At 33.1% G+C, this 27,765-nt stretch overlaps 2 protein-coding genes across 4 annotated transcripts in view; one reads left to right on the top strand and one right to left on the bottom strand.

The window, feature by feature from the left end:
• Positions 1-426: 426 nt before the first annotated feature.
• Positions 427-5,447, top strand: LOC131851262 (H/ACA ribonucleoprotein complex non-core subunit NAF1). Its single transcript, XM_059201737.1, has 5 exons — positions 427-1,049; positions 2,758-2,918; positions 3,477-3,583; positions 4,187-4,326; positions 4,683-5,447. Exons 1-5 carry the CDS (start codon positions 679-681, stop codon positions 5,299-5,301), a joined length of 1,398 nt encoding a protein of 465 aa, XP_059057720.1. The 5' UTR covers positions 427-678; the 3' UTR covers positions 5,302-5,447.
• A 2,985-nt stretch (positions 5,448-8,432) lies between these two features.
• Positions 8,433-27,765, bottom strand: part of LOC131851254 (transcription factor GAGA-like) — a 43,905-nt gene continuing 24,572 nt past the window's right edge. The window contains exons 6-12 of one of the 3 annotated variants that reach the window (XM_059201724.1): positions 24,132-24,245; positions 22,895-23,012; positions 21,397-21,529; positions 18,174-18,510; positions 16,629-16,772; positions 14,368-14,424; positions 8,433-12,728 (exon numbers count right to left, since the gene is read on the bottom strand). In XM_059201724.1, coding sequence (XP_059057707.1) covers positions 12,283-12,728; positions 14,368-14,424; positions 16,629-16,772; positions 18,174-18,510; positions 21,397-21,529; positions 22,895-23,012; positions 24,132-24,245 — 1,349 coding nt within the window. In that variant the 3' untranslated portion in view covers positions 8,433-12,282. The remainder of the gene's footprint in view (positions 12,729-14,367; positions 14,425-16,628; positions 16,773-18,173; positions 18,511-21,396; positions 21,530-22,894; positions 23,013-24,131; positions 24,246-27,765) is intronic. The other 2 variants (XM_059201725.1, XM_059201726.1) reach the window with 2 other exon arrangements.

Below are 27,765 nucleotides of genomic sequence, written 5' to 3'. Positions count from 1 at the left end.
ATCTATTGAAATCGTCACTAAACTTATATGCGTTTAAATCTAAAATACATAATATATTATCCATCTATCACAAAATCGATCCAATTGGTCATATAGTGCGCAATACATTATGTACTGACTCATAAAGTCTTAAAAAATATATTCAAGTGAGATATAAGAACGAGTATTTAATTTTGCTAATAAATTAATTGTGAAGCTCGTTCGTTTTTGTTTTTCTGGCACATTGTGTCTTGCCAAATCTCAATAAATAAAAAAAACTACGCTTGAATGCTCTATGTTAACTGAACTTTGTTATTGGTTTTAAACATTGTATTTTGACATGTATAACATATTCTTAACCAATGAGAATACAGCTAGTATTGTTTACACACAATTTGATTGGTTGGATATAGAAAATGTTCTGCAACTGCAATGTCATGCGGATAGGATTGCCAAATTTCCGAATTTCATTTTACAAAGCAAAAGCAAATGTCAACATTGAAATAATTTGTCTGTGTTATTTCGCATACATTGAAATTCCGATTTTGTTTTCTTTTGTCGCGTGGTGTCGGTTTTATACATTTCGTATGCTTGTATTTAATACTTAATGATAATAAGATAAAGATTACTATTTAACTTGGAATTAGCCTCGTTTTATATCATTTCGCACGCTTACCTTCACACCACAATATCGCCACAATGGAAAACCTTGATCATAGTAATAATAAAAACGTGTCGCTAAGTTTAATTGCGGCCTACGGTGAATCTGATTCCGATTCGGAATATACTGAAACTCAATCAAATACCGGTAATGAGGATTCTGACACAGCGGAACTTAGTGAAATGGTGTTAAAGAATAATATCATAAACGCATGTGCTCACGGGCCACTGGCGAGATCTATCTTAAGGGATGACGAGGACACTACTAGGCACATGATTATAGACAGTTCCGCGAGTGGGGTGGTGGAGTACGAGGTTACAGAATACAGGGATTCTAGTGATTCAGACTCGAGTGACTCCAGCAATAGTGATGTGGACTCTGTTAAAGATATAGAAGAAATTTCGAGCGGGTAAATTTTAGTTTTTTGTTTCTGTTAAAAAGTATTTTTATAATATATATTTATAAACCTGACAGCATGTGGATTTCAGACTAATTCAGGTCCGCAGTAGACTTAAATCCTGCTTCTGAACATTGTATATATATATATATTTTAGAATAAAATTGCTGAAAGGTATAAGTAGTCAGTAGTTGACTATTTTACTTACTACCCCACACATTAAATGTTGTTATATTTTTCTTTATTGTATAGTATTTGTCAGTAAATGGCATAAAAGTTAAGTTTTGTAAATTTTTGAGTCAATTTTCGAACAGAAATGAAAGTTCTGGTGTGGTATATTCACCACAAAGTAAATGTCCTATATGTAGTAGAGTAACAATGACAAGTAACTGATTTAATGTTATCCAAAAATACAGTAAGAAGTTCCACTCTCCATGTTGTCTTTTTGTTCTCAAAGTAGGTTGCTATGGCTTAAAAGTCACAGGAAAAAGTATCATATTTTTTTCTTAATCCTGAATAATATTAAAATATGAAAAAAGAGATGATAAGGAATTATATTTTGTTAAAAGACAAGATTAAATTACAAAAATGATTTAAACAGTCCTGTAACTTTCTTTCAAGTAGATATGTTGATAAAATTATAAATGTGAATGTGTGTAAGTATGGAAGTTCGTTACTCTTTCACACAAAAACTACTGAATGGATTTTGATGAAACTTTTAGTAATATAGCTTATGCATCAGAGTAACACATAGGCTATATTTTATATTGAAATTTAATGCTGGTGAAATGCGGGCACAGCTAGTATAATATAAAAAAGAAATCCATTGAATCCTCTGCACATGCCTTTAATGTCATATATTTATTTGTAAACAATGTTATCAGATATATTGATAATTAATTTATTAAGAATTAGCAATAAGTTTTGTCTTTCTTTGGGGCCCTTCACAAATTATGTACCATGTATTTTATGATTTTCTACTCATCCCTGTCCTATTTCAGTGATCAAATTTCTAAGAATAACTCCCTAGTGTTGTCTTACATTTAACCATTTAGCTTTCATATTTAACCGTTTATCTTACATATTTAACCATTTATCATGCATATTTAAATTCATTCATTAATTTTAAGTTTTTCATTAATAATTTGAATTTTAATTCAAATTTTAGGTTCAAATAAAATGTGTGAATATATATAAGTATTAAATTATGAAATGTAACATCGAAAAAGGATCTATACTGCCACACAATGTCACACTTTGCCAAGTAACCTGTATTTCAATATATACATGTTAGTCTAATGCTAAGTATTAAAGTCATATCTTTATTCATGTAGATCTATTACAGACTTATGTTTCGAGCTATGGAGAAGTGACAAAAATTCAGCTCTTATTCAATTGTCAAATGAACTTGTTAGGAAGAATACAGTGACTACTAGAGTTATTATTACAAAAAGAAATAGTCTAATCAGTGGACCATAAACCCAAACAGACAAGTTCCCATCTTTTTAATATAATAAACGCGAAAGTTTGTGAGTATGGATGAATGTTTGTTACTCTTTCGCCCAAAAACTACTGAACGGATTTTGATGTAATTTTACAGTTATATAGCTTATACATCAGAATAACATAACTATAGACTATAAATTCTATACATTTTACGCGGGTGAAACCGCGGGCACAGATAGTAGTGCATGATAAAGTAATATAACGTTTATTACAGAGATGAGGAGACAGTGAATCGTAACGAGAAACCGGAACCGCCGCGAGTTCAAGGCGAGCTCGCGCTGGACGACCTTCCGCCGATCGAAGACCTCGCCATCAGCTTGCCAGCACAGGAAACTACCAAGATTGGCACCATTGCCAGTATTGTTGATCGATTAGGTAACATATTAATTAGTTTTAGATTTTCTTCTTCTTGATATTATATTTGACGTCCATAGTCCAGCTTTTTAGCTCACCGCATTACTTTCGGATACTACGTAGTAAAAAAAATTTTATATCTTTATTTTGAATAATAATAATCTCAGGACAATTCACACTGCGCATCTAGTCCTACATTAAGCTAGCTATAGCTTGTGTTATGAATAATACAAATACATATATTTTTTTTCGTAAATACGGACATATTATACATAGAAAACATCCATATTGATACAAACAATCATACTCATGAATACAAATATTTATGTCGTGCGAGGAATCGAACCCGCTACCATCGGAGGTAAGGCGATGTGCTAGACTACCAAGGTCATCAAGAATATGACCATCATAAGAAAGATCCTACGTGAACAAATAATTATGAGTTTGGAAATTTTGACGATTCTTACTTTATTAACTGAGGTTATATATTATAGTAAGTTTAGATATTTTTTTCAAGATTGATAAATAATACTGTCAGTCAGTCACTAGTGTCACTATTAATATCGATATTTGTTTCAGTTATCGTTCGTTCCTTTCCTGATACACCTGCAGTGGATCTGGACAGCATTCTCTTCTTGGATAACGGTGCAAAAACGCTAGGAAAAGTGTTCGATGTATTTGGTCCTGTAAGTATAACACGATTTTATAAACAATTGTTATGATTTCGCATCATACCCTCTGATCGATCCCCCGTCCAACAGCGTTAGACTAGTTTGAAAAAAAGCATTATGATTAATTTGTATTAAAGTCCATAAATTACGATGAAATGAAAAAAATAGCAGTTGAAAACAAATGTGATGGTAGAAATTCTATCGTAACGATGTTATAAGTCCATAGAGTTATGTCATATATCTGCAACCTTAAACTTATTTCCATAATAATTCAAATTTCGTATTGGAATATTTAGATGATTTAGAATTTGTAAGTGATGTCACGATTTTTTAGAACCCCTTCCACTCTATTGTCACACTTTGTCGGACCTACTAACATGGGATTTATTGTGTGCTAATCTCGGTTCGTTAATTGCTTGTTATAATAATAGTAATATTCTTAGAACATTCACACAGCGCCATTTGGTTCGCAGTTAAGCCGAGCTTATGTTATGGGACTTATGGGTACTAGTACAATTATACAATTAATGTAAATACATATATACTTTATTTTTTTGTAATTACACATATAATATAATGGTTTGATGTGCCTAAAACAGTTTACTGTTATGGTTGCAGGTAACGGAGCCTCACTACTGCGTGCGGTTCAATTCTCAGGAGCACGTGAAGGACCGCGGCGTGCAGCCCGGCCTCGACGTGTACATAGCGCCGCGCTCACAGCAACACACCAACTATGTCTTTCTCAATGAACTCATGAAGTGAGTTATATACATTCTAATTTTTCCACCAATTTTTACAGAGTTTCGGCTGAAGGTTACTGAAATTACAGTCCTTACTGTCTACTGTACTCTACTAATGGCTTAATGGATGTGCATACAGTACCATAGGCGTTACATGGTTATGTGTTGTCTATAGTAATGATCATTTACCATCAGATGGTTTGCTTACCATCAAAATAGATATGGTTTTAAATTGCAATTTATTAGATTGCATTTCTACTCGATCGGATATTATATTTAAAGTATATATCATAAGTGATATATGTTTTAAATATAGTATATATGTCTTATTAGTTATTATAGAGCATTTTATAAAAAATAATAATTACTTTCAGATTAAAAGGATCAGACGCATCATGGCGGAATGATATAGAACCTCCGCCGAGTCAGGTCGACTACTCCGACGACGAGGAAGAGAGAAAGGCGAATAGAGCGAGAAAAGAACAAAATAGACAAAACAAAGAAGAAAATTCTGAGAACAATGGCGAGACATCAAAGAACCGCAGGCCTACTGAAAATAGACGAAACCAGCGGCCGTCAGAGTCGAGTAGCAGATTTGGAAGTGGTCCCAGCAGAGGCAGAAACCCGTTCGCTGCTGGATCTAGAAGGAACAATCCGAACACGTTCCCGAGATTTGCAAGGCCTTGGCTTGGAAATATGGACATGAGGACCCCTCCACATCCCAACGATCCCGGCGGCCATCCTCCTTTTAGTGCGCCGCCGTTTTCTCCCAATATGCCACCAATGTTCCAATCTTACACCCCGCGCATACCAGCCTCGTTCATGGGTAATGCATTCCAGTTCGGAGCGAACCCGCGGATGCCTGGCCCAATACCCCCCATGGGTGTACCACCGTTCAGGCATGGAGTGCCAGTATTTGGTGCTAATTTCTGCAATCTGCCCGGTCCACAACCCCAATGGATCAACGGCCTCCCACCCCCACCAGGGACCTAATCATACGCACATAACTTAAATTCGGTTGTAAGGTTTATCTCGTAATAATTATAGTCAGTAGAATTGTACCGTTTAACTATGCTAAAGTGTGGCCACCCAAAAATATATTTATATTTATATGAATAAACGATAATTATAGCAGTATATTATTTTGTTTTTATACCTATTTTATAAGTAAGTGTTTTGAAAATTTGAGCAATAAATGAATAATTATAGCTAAAAATATAACGAGTCACCCCTCTTCATTTTTGATAAAATAGAATAAAATTCATTAGGTAAAAATATACCGAGTCACTCTTCATTTTTAAAATAGAATAGAATAGAATAGAATTATATTAACTCGTTTTTACAGTAATAACGTAAGAAGTACAAGAATAATTTACACATTAAAAAACGGAGTCAATGTGGACCACAACTCAGCATAATGCTGGAAACAGTTTCCAGCGCTGATTTTCAGTTGGGCCCTCAGTTTTTGATAAAATAGAATAAAATTAAGAAAATTAAACTAAAAATGAGCAGAGCAATACTTGAGAAGTTCGTTCGGTTAATATTAATTATTTTTATAAGTAAGACAATTTTCTTAACAATATTTTGTACTAGGCGGTCATAAGAGCAAAGGTATTACGCACATATTTAATACAAACATCGTTTAGGTTCAGTCGATGGAGCACCCGCCGCGGCCGTTCACTAGTCTAATAAATGTTAATGTTTCGCTAACAGAAATTTGCGAATTTCGGTTTGAGTGCCCTAAATACTCAAAGTTTATTGTTAACTTGAATAGAACAATACATTTTGTTTTTAAAATAAAAACAAAATGTATTGTTTAGTGTGTGGAATCCAAAAAAACATTTCTAGAATATATAAATTTTTAAAACGTTTATTAGGTCAATATTATCGTTTCGTGTAACATCAAAGGTTTATAAAATTTTGGCGTCGATCGTCACTCTACTTCTCGTATTACAAATTAATAATGTCTACCAATACGTGTTGTTTTCTTTAATAATATTTTTCTTACAAAAAATAACACATAAGAAAAGAACATAACATCTTTATCGTAGAAAGTGGATCCAATTTTCATGAATAGGTTGAAAAGTTAAATGCTTTAGAGAGCTCTATATTCAAATATATTATATCAATACCAAATAATAATAATATAATTTTATCAATACCAAAAAATTAAATATGAAAAATTCCATTCATATTTTTTTTTTATATTGAAAAAGCAAACAAACTGTCGGTCTATATGATGGCAAGGGGTAACTGTCACATATGTATATACCAGCAATGCGTCTTGTCCTGTAATTTCTAAAGAACTAAACATATATCGTATCCCTAGTACTTCCAGGTACATATAGGCAGGTATATAAGAAGGATGTCCCATGTCTTTGTATTTAAGATAATAAAAATAGCTGTTATAAACAGGCAGAATTGGAAATAAAAGACTAATCATTTTGTGATTTCTTTATTAAATATTTCATTGTTAGAAATTAACTAACGATCGAATTTGATAAATGTTAAAATAATAAAAAAAGTTCATAATAATAAAGATTACATCTAAAAAATACTGCTCTTGGACTATGCAGAACGAAACACTTGATATTATTTCTGCTGCCCTTAAATTGACGATTTGTCAACGAAACTGGATTAAAGATAATTAAAAAAAAATAATTTTGCACTCACATGATCACAACGTAAAATGATAGACATTTCACAATACAGGAATATAAAACTCGTTCGTTCTTATAACTAAAAAGTAACTTATCGCCAAATATGCATAAAGCTATTCGCAACTATCCGACTGTAAAATCTATAATTTTGGGATGCGTCCACAAATTACATTTCATTAACACGCGCATTCAACACTGGAGGCCAACAGCTGCTCTACATGTCATTGCTTTTTTTTTTATTTAAAACCAAATCCGATCAATGGAAAATAGGTTATAGCGTTTCGCGCCATTCTGTGTTCTTGAAGAGAGCACTTAGCAATTTCTGGTCATTAAATGAACTAACCGATATTCTTATAGTTTTATTTAGTTCTTATAGTTATATTTTTCGGTGAATGTAAAAGATTGGTATACCCTTTCAGAAGATATCTGTATATTGTGTACACTTACGCCTCCAATGATGAAGTATATTAAAAGTACAGGAATAAGTACTATTATTCTCAACAATGCAAATGCGGTCATATTTTTCGGTGAATGTAAAAGATTGGTATACCCTTTCAGAAGATATCTGTATATTGTGTACACTTACGCCTCCAATGATGATCTGTAAAAGTACATATATATATATATATATATATATACACACAACTATTGGAGATAATAAACATCAAAAAAATTGGCAAAATGTTAATTATTATCGCCCCTTTACATACGCTAAAATATTCAGCGTTATCAAAAACACAAAATAAATTGTATAATTTGAATTTAAATGCAAATGGGCCTTTCACGTAAGTTTGTGTATGTATTGTCTGCTATATCTTTACACATATCTGGAACCGCTATGTTTCCCCTTATGCATAAAAACTAAAACTTTTTTTCCTCCTTGAAATGTTTCCTACATGCTTGTCAGTGGCACTGATAGTAAATGTTTTGTCACACTCTTTCGAATTAGTAATGTAACTTAAACGAATGGGAAAAAAGTAGTAAATTAAGGTTCGTTTCCCTTTTTATGAATAAGGGGTTTGTTATTGATACAAGTAGAAAATCGGTACACACATATATCACCTACAATCTACAAAAAAATATATAATTGTTATATATTACTTATCGAAGGAAGCATTATGTGATTTTATCATTTACATGTATATATAAAATCGAATAGATTCGTGGACACTCCCAATATAGTATAGTATATAAATAAAAGAACGTATTAATAGGTACACGTACACTACAAAAACTAAAGTTAAGCCAAGGCTACACAGTAAATATTTGATTACCTAACACAATAAAACTTACAATAATAATAAAAATCATTAATAAAATCCCGTTTTATATATGACACTTGAAGATTTAATTAAATATTAATATTTGATTTTTGCCTTGGATTAAAATTTGTTTATGCACGACTGGCACTATGAGAGATTTAACTGCATTATTATGGTTATGGTCACAGACTTGATACTCCGACTCTCGTTCCGATTGGCGCATATCCAAAGAGGGCGTGGCTAAGCAACCAAATGCGCCAATCGAACGAAAGCCGTAGATGTCAAACGTCCAACGAACCAAATAAAGACAGCGCTATATTAACTTGAACGAATTCTTGAAAGCACTTGAAAAAGTCGTGCTTATAAGTTGTGCGAGGTTATGAATATTATTGTCATTTGACAGTCTCAGTACAATGTGTATAGCTGGGTTCGTAACAGCAACTGTCAAATGACATTACATAATCGTTATACTGTCACTTTTAATCTAAAAATAACAAAGTTATATGGCCGAGATGCAGAAAATATTCCCACACAGTACTTTTATAAAATTTATTTGATTGTTTAATAAGTATTGAAATTACCGATTAAAACAATTATCTCTGATCACAACACTACTACAGGTTTATGTAATTTATGTATCTCTCATTGCACCGCAGCACCATACTGACACACCAATCAAAATTTAAATATAAATGCAATATTTCGGCGATCATTCTCCAAACATCCCTATAAATAACCCAACTTCCATCATATTGCCAAATTGTAAGACAGATCCACGAGTCAACACACACTCTCACGGTTTCTGAGTTGCCATGATAACAACACGTTTGCATCTGCTTTTTTTTTACTAAAATTGAACATGACTAAAATAAGTGTCGTCTTTATCGGTTCACGTAAGAGTAAAAGAGATACTTTGACGATTTATTTGCGGACCGTTGCCTCGTGGACCGGGAAACTAAGGGTACACATAAACTTAACGACAACACAGAGCCAATAGGGCTTTACCATATAAAACATAACTAAGTTCAGACGTCTAACACTATGCCAGGTATTATAAATACGATTAGATTATAGGGAGTAACTGATCGTGTAATATTTCCATTATAAAAATACAGATTCCTATATTAAATTAATTTCTCAATAAGCTTAGCTTGCCGTCTGACACTCGTGAACATCTATTGCCTCTACAGGGCTCACACCACCCATACGTTAACTCGAAAATCAAATCGCACATAATAGAAAACGGATCCGAGCAGTCTTCTATCAAAACACGAAAATATCCGTGAACGAAAATTAATTTTAAAACCGATTCGAAACTATACCACTAATAGTGAACCACTAAATTTAATTTGATCGTATGTAAAATTAAAACTTAACGCTAAACGATTAAAAGGAAATTAAATTACGTCTCCTCTACTCTAGTATTTGAAGGATTATAATTTTGTATCGATTACAAGTTAGGAACTATTCTACTGTACAGATTATATAAAGAAATTATGTCAAGACTGTTTAATACTTTCCAGACGTTAACATCACTAAAGCGGAACACAATAGCCAAAGAGAAATGAACGTCACTTGACACATACAGATTTTTGAATACATCGAGTGAGGAACTAAGGGCTTTTGATCTACAAAAATATAACAAAGAACCTGCCAACTTGGCTGTTTCACAGCCTCCTCGAATGGCTACTAGCTGTCTGACCGTGGGGTTTACATTATATTGCATATTATTATTATTATATATAATTATTATATCATATAAGACTACGATACGTTATTCATTGCTTTTACAGGCAAAACGATTAAAGAAATATATATGTTAATACACATTATGTCCATACAATATTTATGTATCTGCTAAAATATGTAACTTACGTCGTATCACTTATTCGTGTGGTGTTGCCGAGTTTTAATATTTAGAATATTAAGTTTTATCTAAGACACTACTTTCTACTTACTAGTATTCACAGAGATTGATACAGATAAGAACATGGAAAGGCGAAATAGCGTGTGCTTCCACTACACGTCGACCTCATACGCACTATAAATTAAACGTACCTTACAAATTAAATATAGACAGCCAATGAGATGTTGAGTTCGATAGGACAATACACCTCAACGTACAGTTCAGTACTTGTCTCTCAGTACTAAAATATCAGATCCAAGATTGTGGAGAGAGAAACCGACAAAAAAATTATTGACAAGCGTTAAACGATATTAACACTGAAGGCAACCTCGAAGTGCACATTACAATATAAACACTGCGTACCTAAAATAGTTTCACCATTAAAACATTGTCGTAAATATGCTGCCTCTATGTAGTGTAGATATTCGCAAAATATTACACATCTATAAGTTATCATCTATATAATACGATGTTCTACATGAAGTTTCAAAAAGTATCTTGTAATGCATTTAATTAGAATTCATAATATCTATGTGTATATAGTTTAATTTCATATGACATTACTTCGTGTACTAATAAGCAGTCTCTATTCTTCATAATGCATTATATAATTGCACGTTGTAAAAGTACGCTGTCTTGTGATGTATCTTATGACTATAAAATAATGTATGATCGTTTAAAATATATATTATCTGTGTATAATTATATATTTCATGTAAAACATCGTCGTAAATTGTGACGAATCGATTTGTTCGGTTATGGATGATTACATTGAGTATCACTGTTTGATTAAAAAAAGTTTATGGCGTTATGTTTACGTAATTCACCGATTAATTAATCACCACCAATTAAATGCATATCTCGACAGTCACTTGAATTATCCTCAAATGTTATATTATTAAAGCGATCGAAGTTTTCACTCATTGTAGTAGCATTACACAATCGATTATACCTTACTAATTATACGCGATACATTTAAGACACTATAAGTCCAATGCGCGGAATACCTTATTTTATTATTATATAGATATTTCGATACAGATTAAAATTAATAATATATTCGACATGATTTAATTTATATATAAAATGTTGATTATATATAGCCGTCGCAACGCAATAGCACTTTGAAGAATTTATATTAAATAATTATTAGTCTGCCTATGAGAAGGCTCGAATATAATCATAGTAATCATTTATACAGGCTGTAACAGAAGGAGTTTAACAACTGGTAATCTAGCAACAGTATTCAAATTTACCAGGTTTCACCCTTGAAGTATTACGTACTAAAGTACATATTTGCAGAAATACGGTAGCGAGATCAGTTGTAGCATAATCGCCGTAATTCACTCAATTTCTAGGCAATTAGCAATGTCTTTAAAAAACAGATTTATCTGCATGTTTTAAGTATCGCACGGTTCATGCAATGTTGGCAAATGCAACAAATTGTCATTCCTCGCGAATGTATACAATTACAATGTTATCTCTAACACTTTAGTGTATCATACCTCCATACTTTTCACAAGGAACAGTCAATAGGTAATATACAGCATAATCCTTCATACAAATCGCGCCCTGAAAATACCCCTTTATTAAAAGAGTTCAGTTTAATGAATACTGCCGCTAAATTTCCGTTTATTATACCCTTTCTATTACACCTTGTACATAATATAAATTAATTATACTTGCGAGTAATGGAGTCATCAATCACCGCACGCAAATATCACGTGAATGCTACCACAATAATACTTTAATTACTACGTTTATATATCTACCCTCCATTTGGGAGAACGCATCATTTCATTCATCCTTTTATGAGAAAAATTCTGCATCCAGCAGTTGTCTACATTTAGACCGTTCAACTGCCGTCTTGCACCTAAGAGTATATACATTTCCTAGGACAGGTACAGTCAGAGAAGTCATTGAACACTTATAAACCCTACACTGCAATAAGGCCCGAAATTGGTGAAATGTGTTCAGCTTTTTATGCTGATTGTACAGTATTCTCATTGCATATATATACTAAAATATTTTGGTTTAATATTTCATTTTTAAACGAAAAAAGTCGTTTCAATCTGCGCTCACCTCAAGAACCACGAAATACTCAGTTGCGTTTCCTTGACAAAGGGTAGACAATGTATAGGCCATATTATGTGTTCTCCACCGGTCTTATGGTACAGTCGCCGACTGTCGTTATAGGTGTGATGGTGACCGAACTGGGAGTCGAAGCGGGCATCGTAATCGTCTCCTGTACCTGCTCCATCTTGTCGTCCTTATCGTCATTGTTCGGTGGTAGCTTCACAATCTGACAGTCGCCGACGGTCATGATCTGGGTTTCCATGGCTACTGGAGGCACGTTCTCCTCAGGTTCAACTCGAGAGCTGTCGTCATCATCAGAAGAGGAGTCGGAGACGTCTATGGTCCTGTCGTGGGATGTTTCCGTGGTGAGACTCTGGTCAGCGTCAACATTGCGGTCGGGATCGACGCTGGTCACTCCGTAACCGAAAGCGAGAGGATTGTAGATCATTTCAGTGAGGTATGAGAAATCTCCGAAGGGCAGGTTTGTTGCATTGTAGTTTTCGTTGGGTCTTCCATCTGCAATAGTATATACACATTTTAATATATACAATTCGAGCTGTTTTACTTGTATCTATCTACTTGCTACAACTTTGATTATCTTTCATTACAATACAATTACAAATATATAATTAAATATATATACTATAGGAATATGTTAATATATTGTTGCTATAGCAAAGCAGGCATGTTAATAATATTAATCTAAAAATAAAATTGTTAAAGAATGTAATTAACAAGACAGGAAGATTGTTGTACACGCCTACCCGACACCAAAACAATATACGAATAAATTCAAATATCTCGCGTACTAACTAAAATTACGTTTTTATTACAATCATATTGTCTTAATTGTGCATATAATCATTGAAGTGCATATTTTAGTATCTACTATCTTTCTACTACAGTTCACTCTTTAAAATATTCGACTGTTACACCGTCCTTCCGGTAAACTATGAGTTTGACTCGAAAGTGTCGAAAGACTACTGCATGGGCATTTTCAAGAAGGGTTAAAAAGGTTTCTTTAAGGGTCAGCAACGCGCACATGTCACCTCTAGTATTTCAGGCGTCCATACGCTACGCTAACCGTTTTTCATCAGATGGGCGATATGTGCATTTTAATAAAACTGTAATGTAGGACTCTATTGCTAAGCAGTGGGGTATATTATTTTATTTGCCCCAGGGCCCTTGGTTACCTAACTACACCACTGCTTATATCATCACAACATGGTAAGAGCTAACTTAAAGAACAACCCTCAAGACACGGGCGTAAAAGATAATCTCGACAATATATTAAATGAATCGGAACTTCGAATGACGCCAATAAAAAGCATTAATTTACGTCCGTTTATTAAACCTACAACTAGATTCTTACGTTCTCGTTTCTCATCATAATTTTACATAATATATTAATTTTTATAAACAGAAATATCAAACTATTGCAAGTTTGCAGCTGACTATTACTAAATATTAATACGGAATTTCTAGCACTGTCAATCATTTTGTTATTAATTAACAAATTTGGTCATTATTATTCACGCATATTTTACGAAGTATCATAAAAGTTATCCCTTCTTGACTGATTCTGCATGCCGAATAAAAAAAGTGATTTAGTTTAATAAATAAATATAATTGTATTTCTATAGCATGTTAAGGGTACAGGGTACAAAGTTGACAAGTTATATTTATAACTATTTATAAATATATCTATTATCTTTGTGGGACTAGCCCACGTTAAGCTGAGCTTATCTTGTCTAGTACCCAGACAAAAAATATAAATACTTAGATATTTGTCTTTGTAAATACATACATAATATACCTATATAGAAAATACCCAGACCGATACAAACAATCATAATAATAAATACCAATGTTTTGCAACGTGCGAGGAATCGAACACGCGACCGTCGGAAATGTAGCTATGTGCTAAACAGCTAGACCACCGAGGCTGTTTATAACTTATGTCTAGTATGTGATTAGCCTTAATATCATAAACGTAAGTGTTTTACAAGCATATAAAGTTCATTATCATTATGAAACGTGTTAATATTTTCAAGAGTGAACTTTGCAAACATATTAAATACCGATTAGTACTGTCGACTGTTCCCAATTTTTTTTTTAATTTAATTCTCATGCTAGTGGTGTGGTATGTACTAACAAATGTTGGTCATTTCGGCGGCTAGCCCGTACTGCATCGGTATTGACATATCCATACCTAGAGACAGACTAGCGGTTAGAGTAACACATAAAGCGTCCGGCCAAAGGACACTTATCCAAAACGGTGACAATAGAAGCGTTGTACTATTCTCTTGTTCTAATGATAATATTAGTTATGGAATATATAATTATAGTTTAGAAATGCTCATGGTTACGGTCATATGAATCTTACTTCTTGCTAATATTATAAACGCGGAAGTTTGGAGTGTGGATGGATGTTTGTTATACTTTCACGCAAAAACTACTGAATGGAATTTCATGAAAGTTACATACAGCTCACAAATCAGAATAACAAATTTATAAATTTCACGCGAACACCACGGGCACAGGTAGTATTATACAACAATATCTAATGAAATTGCCGTAGTAAATTCTGAACCGTTTAGGCTGTGCGTTGTCTGTTACTTTAGTTTTATTATTATTATTATATATATAGTAATTTTAACATCATAATTTATGTAATCTTATTACTGAAATTATTATGTTAAAATTACTAAGGTTTACAAATATTACTAATATTACAAAGATAGAGGATTTTATTAGGAGAAAACTGTATTTCGAAACCACTACACACTGATTTTAGAAAATCTTTCACATTCGCCAGATACTTTATTCCAGAATAACATAGGCTCTAAATGTAGAGCCTATGTTATTCTGGAATAAAGTATCTGTATGTAATATACATTAAAACATTTATAAATACAAATTTATAAAGTCCCAAACTAAAACACTAGTAAAGTAATTAAAAATCAACTGCAATCAAGTATTTTTAATAAGGGACAACAAATTTCTACTGTAGTCAAAACCTATTTTATCTATTGCAGTGAATCATTAAATACGGGCGAACATTTTGTATTTAATTTTAAAGTTTCTGAACATAGAACAATATAGTTACACAGTTAAAATGTATCATTTCTGGCCGTTGACCTTTTACACTTTCTCAAATCAAATAAAACATGAAACACGCTCATAATTTTTTACCTACACGCGGTTTCTTAGAAATATTAGCAAAAACAAGAGAATAATCCAACGAGCAATGTATTATGGAAGCAATGAGGCGTACAGACATACGGTACACACACAAACACAAATACTGCAAACAAAAACACATAATAGCTATGAGTCATACATATATATAATACAAGGCATCATTATTCATCTTAACGTCTCGGTATTGAGTCATTGACTTGTTCAGACAATTATCGAAACAATTAAAGAATGTTTAGTTGATGATTTTGCAGTGGTGAAACGGTTTGAGGCAATTATACAAATGTTTGGCAAATATTACTTACATTATAAACGCGAATGTTTGTAAGTACGGAATGATGAATGTTTGTTACTCTTTTACGCAAAAAGTACTGAACGGATTTTGATGAAACTTTACGGTATATAGCTTGCGCATTAGAATTACATTTAGGCTATAATATAAAAATAAGTTATGAAAATTGGGCGAAATATAAAGTTAAATGTAAAGTGTGATGCAGACGATGTCGAACAGGTCAGCTAGTTAGATTTGTCCAACATTTGATGTAATGAGGAAACATTTATATAATAAAATATTAATCCTGGACAATTTACACGACACCATCAAGTACTAAGTAGAGCTTTTTTTATAAGTATCACACAACGGATAGAAATACTTAAGTCCATTTTTTATAAATACTTAAATAATATACCTAGATGACAGCCAGATCAATATAAACAGTCATACTGATGACCAAATGCGAGGAATCGAACCATGACCAACTAAGGTGGTATGGTGTGCGACACTACTAAGGCCATATCATATGATTTTCATTAGAGCAAATCGTCTATATTAATAGACGATTTACTAAGCTAAATTAGTAGCATGTGAAATGGGGTGTATATATTAAAAAAAAGATGGACCCCCTGCGAAAACGGAGTTGAACAGTATTTACGTAAAAACACATTATTATTTTACTATAACGAGGTGGACAATTCACACAGCGCCATCTAGTTCCACGCTAAGCAGAGTTTGTGTTATGAGTACTAGAGAACTGATATAAATACTTAGATATCTTTTTTGTAAATGCATTATATATATATATATAAATAGAAAACACCCAGACCGATACAAACAATCATACTCATGAATAAGTGCGAGGAATCGAACCCGCAACCATCGGAAGTAGAGCGGTATGTTAAACCGCTAAACCACTAAGGCCGTCAGCCAGTACATACCGGGTCTGGGCAGCAGGTAGTTCTTGGGCGGGCGGCCACGCTTACGCTTCAGAAGCAGCTGTTGTTGGCCGGCTGACATTTGCGACACATGTTGGGGACTTGGGCCCATAACCGATCCACTCGTCAACACACATCCCTCCATATCTGTAATGGTGGAAAGGGAGGTTAATACTATGGCGTATTGACAAGTACTAGCGTAGTCAATAACTGCTCTTTCAAGAAGATTGAAATTGGCAATATTAAGTGAATGAAAAACTCTTTAATGTTCCTCTCACAGAAAGAAGTAACAATTACATAAATTAATATGTACATCAAATATAAGAAAAAACAACATAATTACAATATAGACTTAAAAATGGGCGGCTTTGTCGACAAACAGCAATATCTTCCTGGCTACCTTAGAATGGAGAGGAGTGATTAGACTGTGTCTAGTCGAGGCATAACAGTTAGTTATTGGAAGTATTATTAAATAAATATAGTTAAAAGTGTTTTAATACGAATAATTTAGTAGCTAGTACGCTGAAACGTCCAGGGAGGCAAATACTTTAATAATATTTACCATAAAATAATTCGTGTTAGAAAACGTTTAAATATATTAATCATGAGTACTAAACGCGAAATTACAATCCAAAGGTCATGAAATCGGCACTGGATTGATACTGAAAAAAATATATCAAAGTGAATTTATATTTCTGATAAAAATTATCAATCCAAAATTTAATCCGAGAGACGGCGATAGGGTAGCCCTTGCTATGTAGAATTCATATATACGCAGCGAAGCGAATAGAATAGAAAATCATTTATTCAAATAAACTTACATTGAAGCACTTTTGAATAGTCATTACATCTTAATCTATGTTCGGAAAGCTGTCTCATCACAAGAAGAACGAGCAAAATAATTTTATTATTACTTTTTTTAAATTCTATTATGTAAACCAAAATACTAAATTTCTTTTTTTTAAAAGCTAGTTTATTTTCATTGTACACTTATATAAATGTCTATGTCTAATATTAAATGAAAATCCTGTGCATGAACAATTATTGCCATGCATCTCCAAATTGTAGGGTTCTCGCTGACGAAGTCATAGAATATATCCGTAACCATAAAAGTACATATAAGTAATTTCATATTGCACCAAACGTAAATCGTTAGCAATCAGAATTCATTCCATAATTTATGGAATTATGGATTAACTTAAAATTGTATTAAACTTTCCATATTGTTCCCGGAGTCAACTGTACACACAATCCAAGGACTCTGACAAAATACATTTTGCGCCGTGGCATATAGTTTTTATGTTGGATTAGATAATTGACAAAGTTACAGTATAAAAGTTAGTAAGTAGTTTTAGCTCCATTATGAAAGAAATACCGATATTTAAATAAACATCCAAAGATACTTGACTATATTTGCCCGACTAAAACGTTTAAGACTCAGTTCTATTGCATTCAACTTTGTATACAATATAACCTTTTTCACTAAGATTTTTATTTATAATTTAGTCTCTTATTAATTTCCCTAATTATAAAAGAAAGTATATTTACCCAGCGAAGTCTTAGGTGGACGCCCCCTCTTCTTCTTTATTTTGGGCGTGAGTGGCAGCGGGGTCTTCCTGGGCCTTCCGCGGCCTCTCCTTGGCGGGTCTGTCAGGTCTCCCGGGAGGATTTCATTCCTGACCGGGTCCAGCGTGGAGTTCAGCACAATCGCGTTGGAGGAAGATCTCGGCGGCAGCATCACGTCGCCGCTGGGAGTGAACACCAGGTGTCCTGACTCCCGGTGGGTGGTCCGCACCATGCCCGACATCACTTCAGAGCTGTTCTCGCGTTTCCCCACTGCCGACTCGTTCGCCATATCCACAGTTGGGTCCTCCTGGAAATGTTGCTGCAAATTAGTATATATAAATATCAGAACTTATATCAACATATAAAATTAAATAATAATAAAAAATTAAAGTAGGGATTTAAAATAAATATAAGAACTTATATATAATTTTATAAACTTAAATTAAAACAAAAAAAAAACGTTACGATTTAAATAAATAACTACATAATTAAATAGTTGACAAGGCAAACGTTGTTTTGTCATATAAATTAATATAACTATTAAAAAATAGGGGTTGATGGCAGAAGAGTGAAGAACAACCGAAAATTTTATAATGTAGACGTAAAAAAAATAATGTCGGCTTCGCTTTTGGGTATGAAAAATCAGATTACTAAATTTACACACAAAATTTCAGTCAGCAGTAGAATGCAAACACGACCTTGCGACTCCGGCACCAAAAACCTGTTTAGCCTGTAAGAGTTGGAGAGTTGGAGTACCCGTCCTCCCCTAATGCCAGAAGTATTTTTTCCAGACATAAAAATTATATTTTTTTTATACAACATTGGTGGCAATCAGGACTACGGCCCATCGGAGGGGCGGTTTATGTCACCATAGCTTATGGACGCCTGAAAAACCAGGGGTCTCACGTGCGCGTTGCCGACCGTTAAAATATAAAAGCTATTTACGCCTTAGGGAATAATCTCCCTAAGGCATATATAGCTTTTTATTTTTCTACTTAAAAAACAAAATCTGGGATTTGGGGAATATCCATATTATTCTATCATATGGCAAGTACATAAAATAATAGTAATAGTACCTACTCCAGACACTGGTAGTGATATAATACAGTTAAGAACTTTAAAATTGGTTGAAAATAAGATAATTGTTGCACTGGATAGGTCGTCATTGAGATTAAACTGAGAAACAAACTATATATATCGTTTATTAATAATAATAATACAGATATGATTATGACCATTCCCACTTGATAATGTATGATATCACTACGATAAATATTTTGTCATAATACAATGATGTACCAAGAAAAACGATGTATCACCATTTTATAATAGAATTATAATCGAGTATGCCTCGATATAGGCGCCACTCAAAAGATAACGTAATTTAATAAATGTATTATATTTCCTTATATTCTTAGATAATCATCATAATCTATTTTATTTTAGACTTACTTAATAATTGGTAGTTACTAAAATACGGTGTTAATTATAAAATACAGGTATTTTCGTATTACTCCAGATAGTGTAGTTAATAATAAGTATAACCCAGGACAATTTACACAGCACTGTCTAGTCCCAAGTTAAGCAGAGCTTTTATTATGGGTATTAGGCACCTGATATAAATATATAATAATTTTTTTTGTAAATACATACATGTATGTCAGTCTAGCGGTTTAGCACACCGCCTTGCTTCTGATGGTTGCGGGTTGGATTCTTCGCACATCACAAACATTTGTATTCAAGTGTACGATTGTTTGTATCGGTCTGGGTGTTTTCTATTTACAATATGTACGCATTTACAAAAAAATATATATCTATGTATTTGTATCAGTTATTTAGTACCCATAATACAAACTTTAGCTAACTTAACTTGGGTCTAGATGGCGCCGTGTGAATTGTCCTGAGATTATTATTGTTATTATTATCCACTGGTGCCCCATTAGCGTAGTCGGGAGCACTATTCAATTATTATCAATAAAAAGAAATATATGTTTCTTAAGGGTCGGCAACGCGCACGTGACACACCTGGTGTTTCAGGTGTCTATAGGTCAAGGTAACCGTTTAGCATCACATGGATTGCACGGTTATTTGCCACCATCATAGTGTATAAAAATGTAGCTTTTTTTTACATTCTATTTAAATATAACTTACGACTTTTACCTACTTACTATATCCTATCCCACGCTGTAATGGAAGGACTGGAAGAGATCTCTCATTAATAATCATAGCTGTATATAAGTGCAATTAAGATATAATACTAGCTGACCCGTGGAACTTCTTCTGCATCACCCTTATATCATTATGTTTCGCTAAATTTACATAATATATATCGAAATTATGCGTTATACTGAGCTGTAAAGTTTCATCAAAATCCGTTCAGCAGTTTTTGCGTGAAAGAGTAACAAACATCCATCCATACTCACAAACTTTCGCGTTTATAATATTAGTAAGATCTTTTATACTTGAGTGTACTGTAAGATACACCTTAATGAATTAAGCACAAGGTTATGTGCCACAGGGGCTATCTCCCTTCCATGATAGGCAGATTAATGCCTGGTAACTTACACAAAATAGCAATATACTAAAATATTCATATAATTTCGCGTAGGACGTTGACGTCACAAAATTAATGGCTGCTAATAAATTACTCAATATATCGATGACGTACCAGTCTACTCGTATCGGAAATATTTATACAACTTGTATATTTAGCTCTTTAATTACTGCAAACTGAATCTGAACTGATTTTTATCGATTTACAATTTTTTTTTGTAATCGATACTTGCTCTTTTTTTGTTAATCCCATGCAATTTTATTATTTGTTTAAATTAATACATAATTTTAATAAAGACAAAAATTTGAATTCTGCTAACCAAAATAAATATCTGAAAAAGGAAGTCGCTTGAAAAGCGTGATAAAGGTAAACCTAAAACCACATGAGAGGTACGTCCTGCAATGGGATGATAATGTGCAGTTATGGGAATGGATTTGTCCCTCTCTCAGATCTTGTGTGTGTGTACGGGCCTCTGACACAATCCTCTAGCCATATATAAAATCGAAATACACATTGTTATACCTCTCTTATATTTCAACAAAAATTTAGGAAGTCGTTTGGAGAGCGTGCTAATGGTAGACAATACTCCACCTCTTACGGGGTGAGAGCTACGTCCTGCAATGGTAAGATGTTACGGCAGTGGATACTGACCCTTTCGCAGATCTTGGTATGGACGCGCAGCTTGTCGGAGCGAGCAAACGAGCGGCCGCATCCGCCGCAAGTGAACGGCCGTTCGCCCGTGTGCGTCAGCTTGTGCCGCGACAGATGCGACGAGCGGCTGAACCTTCACCACAGAAACAATACACACATATATTACATAACAAATATATAAAGAATTACGAGTGTGCATGGCAATAGTTGTTCATGCACGGGATTTTCATTTAATGTTAGACATAGACACCTATAAAATATACATTGTAAATCAACTGGATTAAAAAAAAAGTAATTCAATTGAGTTTCTTGTAAGTTTTTCGCAATTAGATCTGCATACTGAACTGGACGGTAGGGATAAAATTATAATATACAAAAATTGACGTTCATAAGCGGTTTCAGTGTCCCACATGAATAAATGATTTTTAAATTTATACTGTATACACTATCTGACCCAGTAAATATTGTATTGCCATATAAATTCAAGTACTAATATCGCTATTAAAAAATAGGGGTTGGTAGAACGGTGCAAATTTTAAGTGGCATGTATTTTTCATTGCCAAATCTAAAATATATTTAAGGATGGGTCACCCTTATTACTAAGGGGTAAAAAATAAAAAAAACATATGGTAAATCAATACCGTCCGAATTAGTGTTTAATTTTAAACATCAAGTAATAGTTGTTAGTACTTGGACTGTCGTGAAACATATGGAAGTTATATCTTTGCGTATGTATGACTGCAAATTATAAAACATTTACTTATTAATTAACTAAACATTGGTATTGAGTTGTTACTAAAGGAAACTCATAAAACAAAATTGGTTAAATACATAAAAACCAATATTAATGCATGAAAATTCTTATCTTTCTTTCAACACAATAAAAACCTGGCTTTACTTATTTATTTTTTTAGTTACGTCATTACAATATAATCTATCATCAGAATAAACATCAGCTCTGATTTTCGTTGTGAAAAGACAACAAACTGACATACACTTTCACATTTATAATATAATATATAATTCGAAACAAACTCTTTTGCTTAGTCTTATTAGATATAATTCTTCGGTGTCTAATGTGTGTTTGTTATCTAACTTTAAGGGTAAAGACCTGGTCAGATTTGGATGTTATTTATTATTATGAGCATCACGCAAGTTTCTTGCTTATTATTCTTGTGATGTGTCTGCGTTCCGAATGAGTGGTAGAATCAAAATAATACAACTATTTGAAATGCTTATATTAATTTTTAATAAACTGTTCCTTTTATCTCATTATTTGGGATCGGTGCAGTATGTCATCCTCATCCGCTGATCTCTATTGGCCGTTATATCTGTCATACTCTACTTTTATAAATATTATCTTTCACACAATCCATCTATCTTTTTTTCAGTTGTCTTCTCCCGTTCCATCCATGTTATTGTTATATACTTTGTTCCCTTCGCATAACATGCCCATACCAAGAATAAAGATTATTCCTATTTTTTATTAGACAATTACCTGAGATCGCACACATCGCAGACGTGCGGGCGTCCCTCCTGCGAGTCGTTGGCGGCGGAGTCGGACAGGGAACCGCTCGAATCGGTTTCTTCCTCGTCATCCATCCCTTTACCTTTCTCTGTAATAAATATATCAGTTTCTATTTTAATAGTCTAGTCTTATAAATCCTTATTATTATTGGCATAGCACTCATATACACATATAGTTATTGATACCATCTCCTCTGAAAAAGGTCTTTGTCACATAATTTGCAATAAACTAGTAAATTAATAGATGAATTTGAAATATTTTAAAGTGTTTGGTTAATATTAATATTGTGGTTTAATATTTAGATATATTATATAAAATGTGACGTCATCAACTTTAGGATGACTAAAATAGCAAAAAATGTCTTGCATTATTAAATTTGTTCGATTGTTACAATGTGACAGGAGACGACCGTGTATGGCGTTAGCTGTTCAGGCCAGTTTCAGTATATTAAATAAATGTATATTGATAAAAATATTAAACGTCTGATAAAAAATATTTGAGTTTCTTGCCAATAACCTCTCAAATGATGATGATGTAGCTAAATGAACGGTAGGTATAGTGATAAAAAACTTTAACGTGCATAATAGGACACTTACGATGCAATGAAGTTATAAACAATATTATTTAAGGAAAAATAGAAAAAAAGGAAGGGAAAGACCAAGACACAATTATGTTAAGCAGATTAAGGAAAAAGTTTGAGTTCTTTCGTATCAACATTTAAAGAGAATGATGGAAGATCGTGGAAAGTGGCAAAAGTTTTCCGAATTTACAAATTTTGAAATTCCGAAAATTTTTTTCCATAGACTAAAATGCCTATTTCGGCCAAACTTACAATGATTTATATTATACTAGCTGTACCCGCGCCTTCGTCCGCGTGGAATGTAACTTTATTTTTCTAAAATAAAAGTAACCTAAATTACTCCTTATTACATCAGCTGCCAGTAAAAGTCCCGTCAAAATCGATCCAGCCATTTCAGAGATTATCCGGAACAAACAGACACACAGACAAAAATTGTAAAAAATATTATTTTGATGTATGTACCGTATTTATATTCATATGCATGTAGTAAAAAAACGGTTATTTCAATCTTACAAGCAGATACTCCAATTTTATTTATAAGCATACATGCATAGATTAAATTATTGTGACTGAAACAAAAATCTTAGCAACACTTAACAATCTCACTAATACCTTGCCAACACTTACCATCAGAATCATCGTGTTCATTATTGGAAGGCTTCTGTAGAACAGCGAGCTGCACTACCTTGATGCCGCCATGTTTCGCTTCCATATCCGATTTAGGCTCATTGATTACGGGGCCTAAAAAGAAATAAATAATAAGTAAACAGCCCTACATATTCACACTGTGCAATTAGAATTAGAAATTCAGAAAATTTTTAGACTGAGCCTGCAACTGCATACCACTGTTTTTTTTTTTAATTGTAATAATTGTTATTTGCGGCGACATTTTTTTAGCCTATTCGTATCCGTAATTATCCGAGCAACACTAGTTTATACTAGCTTTTGTTAAAGCGAAAACTAACCAAAATAAAACAAATCCCATTTTTAGCAGAATAAATGAGTGAAAACTTCACCCAAATAAATAAGGCAAAGAGATTATCGCACAAAAACGCACCCACAAAACTAACAATAATTGTTTTGGTTCCGTTGTTCCGTTCATTGTTCGGTTATATATTCCACTAGCTGTACCCGAGGATACGTCCGTGTAAAAAATATAGCTTGTGTTAGTCTGACTGTAAGATATATTATTGTTAAGTTTCATTAATATTCATTCAGTAGTTTTTGCGTGAAAGAGTAACAATCCATCCACACTCACAAACTTCCACGTATAATATATAATATTAGTAATATTATACTCATATATATTCTTACTATACATACTTATAGGACGTATGGTTTTGCATTACTGTTATATAAAGTAAAGGTATAAGTAATCAGAAGATGATTACGTGTGCTGCTTTGACGAACTGTTAAACTTACGGATGTAAATGCATCAATCGTATATGTTAGGCAGAAGATGGCCGTCAGCCCTTCTATAAGTTCCTCGGGGTTTGGAGTGCCCTCTGCGCTCGCCCCCCATTTTCGTCCGGTAAAGCTATCAAGACCAGCTATGGTGTAAAACTGTCACTGCTATTATTTACTTTAAATAACTTTATTACGTAACCAGGTACAACATTTTTTTCTAAATATTTTCTGATTTCTAAGGCTAAAGCGGGGCCTAACATTGCTATTCCGACCACATAAAATCATGACAAATACTTTGCGTTTGGTAGTTTTAAAAATTACGGGACGAAACTGCTATTATTGTACAAGTGGCTAGTCGTCCGTGTCGCGGTAGACTGACACTTGATCCTGCGACTCCGACTTATGGCGTTGGCTCTCCCAACTGGTTGGATATCTTGGAGGATTTACAGGAGTCTTACAGTACCCGCTTGCCTCCCCCGGGGCAGGTGATTGATTTTTTCCAAGTCAAAAGAAGCTAGTGGTCTTTAATTTTTCAGTCATGACTCACGACACGTACTTTCTGTTTGGTAGTTTATATTTACGGGCCCTAGGTGTATGCCTAGATTGCTTAGGCCTTTATCCACCCCTGCTATGATCATACAATTAGCTAGTTGTCCATAGCTTTGTTACAAGCTGATGTTTTCATAAGCCGAATGTTGTTTTTTCGCCACGTTAGTATAAATGTTCACAGCCATGATGAAACAATGATCGGTGTGGAGTTAATATAAATAAACACAATGTGCTCCACAAAGTTTTATAGCAATCAGAACGTGATTGTGCGAAATTGCCGTGAAAGGAAATTATGGTAAATTATTGTCTTGGCTTTTTATTGTTGTTGGAAAATAGACTTTGATACTACGATGATTATGTATTATAATAGATAATTGTGATGATTATTATTATTTACTATTGTAATAAACGGATAAGTTGTAACTTATACGCGGTGTTTTTTACATAAAATTGAATACTGTAGATTTTACTTTATTTAATACTAGCTATAAACCTTCATCTTGAGTCACTCTATCTAAAAACTGCATTAAAATCCGTTTGGTAGTTTAAAAGATCAAAGCGAACAGACAGCGAAAGTGACTTTATTTTATACTATGTAAAGATACATGATTAGTTACAAACTGTATACCAAGGTGTAAACAAGTAAAAAGCTATAGGAAAAACTTGTCAACAATATGTAAAGCGAAGAATTCAACATAATTTTTAATACCTCAGTGCAATAAATTTAACATGAACATTCTACCTGGCTATTGGCTTAAAATACCTTTATTAAACCCGATTAACTATATAATTTGATTCATTTACTCAAACATAAAATAAATTAATTACTATGTGCTAAAAAGCTGGATAGCTTTATGCATACACAGGGCCGGCTATCTTATAATAACTATATGTTAAAATTAGTACCAGTACAGATATATTATACTTTTTTTACAATTCGCCAACAATATAAGTTCTAAACGCGAAAGTTTATACATTAAGTATTAATGTGCTCTTTATGATTATTATGTCTATAACATAAAAATATAATTAATTCATTCTAATGTTATATTGAACATAATAATAATCTCAGGACAATTCACACAGCGCCATCTAGACCCAAGTTAAACTAGCTAAAGCTTGTGTTATGGATACTAGACAACTGATACAAATACATAGATATTTTTTTTGTCGTAAATACATACATATTATATTATACATACTCATGAATACAATTGTTTGTGCCGTGCGAGGAATCGAACCCGCGAGTCCGCTAGACCACCGAGGTCGTCAGTTCATGTTTTGTTATTTTGTATATGAATGAGAATCAGAAGAAATTTTCAACGAAAATTTATGTTACACCTTGTATATGGTATATCTACTTGTTCTTTGCGGTACATTGTTAAAACGCATAGAATGGTCCATTTAACACTACAAGATGTTATCTAGTAGTGAAACAGAACGCAGGCAGAGAGCCAGAGGCGCTACGAAAGCTTTAACGAGTTTGTACGCATATTATACATATACTGTGTAATATGAATTAATGATTATTCTATGTATGCATTAACAAAATAAATATATATCATATATATCAGTTGTCTAGTAACCATAACACAAGTTCTACTTACATTAGGACTAGACTAGGCCTTGTGTATAGTATACACGGATATTATTATGGTTCAGCGAACAACAAAAAAATGTACTAAAGGGAGAAAAAAGAACAATTTGTTAGTCTGAGAGCACTTCTTTTTAAACATCGGTTCAGGCCGTCGTAACTTTAATCCCCGTTTGACTTGATCAATCAGGTAAATAAACGTCGTATGCAGACATTACATTTACATCTAATCGTAAAGGTGGTGGACCAACCCGAAAGTCACTAATAGTGTTGATGTAATTGAAAAACTTTCACAGAACAATCATAGATGAAAAATGACAGTCCTTATTAAAAAAATCATAAAAATTGCAAGGTCACGTGATCAATTGAGTATGAATGATCCAAAAATTTATTTCCTTTTCTCTATTTTGTTTCTTGGTAATGATATGAGAATAATTCAGTTTCAGGAAAACACAATGTTACCGTAATTATTAAACATTGACGGTGACACAGACTTGTATACTTGTACATTTAAAAATATAAAAATGATTAATGTTATATTATCTGGTTGCGTGTATCAATTTAAATTATATTTATCTTGAGTATAATAAAATTATAATATCAAAAATAAAACTTCCTGGTTGTGCAATCGCTTTAGTATTTCGTCAATTCATATTCCAAGGCTTACTTCATCGATTTATAAATACCACCAATATATATATATTTTTAATC

The sequence above is a fragment of the Achroia grisella genome, unplaced genomic scaffold, assembly GCF_030625045.1.
Source record: "Achroia grisella isolate CSIRO2021 unplaced genomic scaffold, CSIRO_AGI_Agris_v1 utg782, whole genome shotgun sequence".
Classification (NCBI taxonomy): domain Eukaryota; kingdom Metazoa; phylum Arthropoda; class Insecta; order Lepidoptera; family Pyralidae; genus Achroia; species Achroia grisella.
The sequence above is the reverse complement of the archived record's forward strand: the minus strand, read 5'-3'. Positions and strand labels throughout refer to the sequence as shown.

Excerpts from the sequence above, each read along its gene's own strand:
- LOC131851262 (XM_059201737.1), top strand. The coding sequence starts at position 679 with ATGGAAAACCTTGATCATAGTAATAATAAAAACGTGTCGCTAAGTTTA. Across the intron at positions 1,050-2,757 it reads ATAGAAGAAATTTCGAGCGG|AGATGAGGAGACAGTGAATC; the intron begins GTAAATTTTAGT and ends CGTTTATTACAG. Across the intron at positions 3,584-4,186 it reads TGTTCGATGTATTTGGTCCT|GTAACGGAGCCTCACTACTG; the intron begins GTAAGTATAACA and ends TTATGGTTGCAG.